This window comes from Oryzias melastigma, linkage group LG2 (assembly GCF_002922805.2).
Source record: "Oryzias melastigma strain HK-1 linkage group LG2, ASM292280v2, whole genome shotgun sequence".
In the NCBI taxonomy this organism is placed as follows: Eukaryota; Metazoa; Chordata; class Actinopteri; order Beloniformes; family Adrianichthyidae; genus Oryzias; species Oryzias melastigma.
Window position 1 is genome coordinate 19,484,408 of NC_050513.1, and position 3,986 is coordinate 19,488,393.

The window sequence follows — 3,986 nt, forward strand, 5'->3', positions numbered from 1 at the left end:
GCTGTAAAACATTATATTGATCATCCTTTGGTGTGACGTTCTTTTGGAGGTAGATAGCTGTCACTACTTGACTTATTTAATTTTTGTTGTTTACAACAATTCTGCACTAAGTAGTGTGACTGCTGATCATGTTTACTATTGTTAACATTTAATCTGACAGATAATTCCAATTCAGTTGTTGTCAATGTTTGTCAAAGACATAGTTTTACTGATTTCAACAATGTTGCACAAAAGTGTCTATAATTTGTTGCACAAAATAAGAAAAGTTGCTTAGTATGATTGTGTTTAAGGTAAAAAAGATAAATGAGGATATATTTCCCCCCCAAAACATGTTCTATATAATGGTAGTTATTAGAGAGGATTTTTACCAATTATCGCAGTATTGCGATATTATCGATATCGTGAGCCATGTATCGCGTATCGTATCGTATCGTGAGGTACCCAGTGATTCCCAGCCCTAGTTTTTACTAGAAACAAGGATTTACTGTAATCATATCTGTTGTGTATAATATGCAGCATCTAACTCTCTAATTTATGTTGACGAGACTAATAAAGTCAGCACGTTTCCAACCGCTCGTTTTCGTAGGTAGGGAAGGGGTTCTGCAGACAGTGCAGGTTTTTAGAGGATTACTCTTAAATTCATCAACGGATCAAAATGTCGCTTTGGGGTTCTTTATAGTGAAGAATCAACAGTAAAATGCACTTAAAAGCTCAAAGAGTAGAATTTTAATGGTAGGGCCACTTTAAGAAAAAACTTAAAATAAAATAATGGGTCCTACACAAAAATCTATCATAGGAAGAAAGTTTAAATCCCTTACAAAGAATTAAAAAAAATGAATAAAGTAATTTTTGATTTGTGAAAACTTGTGCAAGAAGGATTTAAGAATTATCCTACAGAAACTTCAGCTCAGAAAATATCCCTCTAGGTTAAGTAGAAATACACTACGGTTCAAGACTAAGTTAAAAAAAAAAAACTATAATTAATCTTTTTGCCCTGAAATATTGACTTGCCTTAGTGCTAAAATTGTATTCTATATTAAAAGTAAATTAAATTTCCCCTTTAATACATATCCCTAAATCATATTTTTTGGATTTTTTGGTTCTTCGTTCTCTTTAGAATTTCTCAAAACATTTTCAAACTGTCTTTTTACATTTGATTTCATGAGGGACCATTAAATTGTGAAAATTACTTTAGTGAGTTTTCCCTTAACTTTCCCCTTAGTTAAGGGAAACCAGTAGCTTTAAAACGGATCTGTGACCTATTAATGGTTGATCTCTTCTATGTAAACCTGCAATAACATTTTTTAAATTGGATTTCTGCAGATGACTTCCTGGTAGAGACGAACTCATTCGAGTTTGGTTAAAAACAGCGGTGCAAACGGCACGCAGCTTGTGTGTATTGTATATTACTGGATCACACGGAGGCCCAAATCATGCAGCTTTTTGGGGGTTTTTTTTCTCCTTGATGAAAGTTTCTAAAGGCGGTTTAGACAACATTTCACATCAATTATTCAGCTCTTCATCCAGAGGACTGCAAGGTGAAGATGTGACCGCACTCTCACTTTATTACTGCTAATCCTCTTGGTGGGCAGACATCCTGCACTGCCAACGCACCATTAAAATTAACACACATCTGTGTTTTTTCACCGCGCCTCGTAGCCCATAAATTACGCAGGGGGCATACAAATCAGTGCTGTTTCAACTTGGAACTGCTGATTCGACAGTAAAAAAATATATAAAAGAAAATTATAAAAGATTTTATAGAAATGATCTGAAGCTCAAGATTATGAGATGATTGCAAAAATCTCATCTGCATTTCAGAAGAGATAAAGTGGCACAAAAAATCCTGTAAACACAAAAAAAAAAAAAAAATCTTTTTTTTTTTTTTAAGTATCCTTCATATATATGTAAATAAAAGGAACTCACATTCCTCATCGTCGAAGCTTAGCAGCAGCACAGATGGAACGCCAGGACCTGCAAAGGAAACGTGATTTTAATAAAAGCTGCTTATGAATTTCCCCCATTCAGTTGTGATTTTCATCGGCTGATTATCATTCATGAAAAGCTTTGGGGCCCCTTTGATATCTAATAGAGTTGTATGAATTTAATTAGACAAATAAAAAGGCTCGGCGCCGTCTGATTTGTAATCTGGCGGAGAATCTTTTGATCGCATCTTGCATCTCTACTGATGTTCACACAGCTCCAGCTACAACGAAAGCAATCTTGGAGCAATAATGAAACATTCACAAAGTCAAAATGAATCCACGCCGTCCTGCCGCAGTTTAGGTTAAGTGTTTGCGATACAGTCGTTTGAATTTGACCGTTTTAAACTGTTGCTAACATTATTCAAATGCTAAACTAGCGAAGCAATTTGTATGCTAAGTATGCACAAATATGTTGGAAGGTAATTAGCCGTCTACATGCGTTACTGTTTAAAAAGAAAACTACAATGCTTTGTAAACTGCTGTTTTGATAGTAGTTTGTGGTCCTAGTGGTAGAGTGTCTGCTCCAAGACTGGGACGTCACAGGTTCAAATCCCTGCCTGATGAAGAACCATAGAAGATCCAAGAAAAGAACAAGAGAAAGTGCAGGAGAGCAGAGCGAATATGGAGAAAAGCGAAATAAACTTCTCATCAAGAAAGCCTTGAGGAACAATAAAAGATGTACAGTAACAAACATGCTACCACAACCGCACAAGGTTGAGTCCTTTCTCCAGTTGAAGCCAAATACCTGCCAAAGTCTCAAATCCCTGTTGAAAATATGTTATCACCTCTTTGAGATGGAGCTTTGAATGCAGCAATATAATCTCTTCAGGCAGGTGCCTTCCCAGCTGCCTTTAAAACGACAGTAGTGAGACCTCTTCTGAAGAAGCCTGGCTTAGATCCAATACTAGATAATTATCTAACAGTTTCCAATTTGCCATTTTTCAAAGGGAATTGATTAAGAAAACTTTAAAACGGACTTAAAAAGAGTCATGAGTTGTGTGACAGAAGTCCATTTATTAAAAATCATATAAGTGACTGATGGAATGAACACTTCTGACCCAGGCTCTAAAGAAGGAACTTTCAACACTAAAGAGTCCGTTTTTAATAACAACCTGAAGATAAATATCCTCCTGACAACCAGCGATGCTAAAGTGTCCTCTGTAGAGGACACGTCTAAATCTGAATATCTCCTCACCACTGAACTCTACTGAATGAACTCCTTTTGGGATCTTCAGAGGACATTTAGGGCATTTCAATGACACCAAATGCAGTTTTTAGTAGATTTAGAAATAATTTGAACGGGTGAAATTATTTTTCTCCAGTAGTCAGGAGGATATGACTTGATTGGTTTAGAGCTCCATTTAAAAAGTATATAGATTATTTTCAACACCACAAAACACCTTGACTTTTATCAGAAAATTACAAGGCACCTTATAATCCGAAGCACCTTAAATATAAATTAGTTCTGGTTGTGCTTACTGATAGAGCGATTTTAATAGATACACAACGTATCTTTTTTTAGTTGGGAGTCATTGTGAATAAGCTAACGCGGCTAATGTGTAGCAATGTTGGCTTTTTTATTTTTTAAGCCTTACTTATAAAGCTGGGAGATATCACAGCCACAGTGACAAATGCTTTAGCTGCATTCATTTTTCTTTACCCATTTTTGGGAGTTGGGAGGTAGCGTATTCCCAGTAACATTTGAGTTGTATCAATTTATTTTGTTAGATGTTACTAACAAGGTAGGCAGTTAGCGTAGTCACAGTAACTTTTGCTTTAGCTGTAACACTCTTATTTATGTTTACGTGATACTAACGATGTTGGAAGTCAATGTAGTCACAGTCAGGGTTACAGGTTATGAACGAAGTTAGAATAGTCACAGTAATGTTAGTTTTAGCAGCATCAGTCTGTTTTTTTTTTTTTTTGCATTTTTAACAAGGTTGATAGTTAGTGTAGTCAAAGTAATGTTTGTTTTAGTGGCACCAAGTTTTTATATGTGTT

General features: G+C 35.6%; 1 protein-coding gene across 4 annotated transcripts in view; it reads right to left on the minus strand.

The window, feature by feature from the left end:
- The window catches only part of LOC112156608 (inactive dipeptidyl peptidase 10), a 122,633-nt gene that overhangs the window by 38,561 nt on the left and 80,086 nt on the right, over positions 1-3,986 (minus strand). For all 4 annotated transcript variants that reach the window (XM_024288844.2, XM_024288845.2, XM_024288841.2 and 1 more), the window contains exon 17: positions 1,927-1,974. In XM_024288844.2, the coding sequence (XP_024144612.1) occupies positions 1,927-1,974 (48 nt within the window). The remainder of the gene's footprint in view (positions 1-1,926; positions 1,975-3,986) is intronic.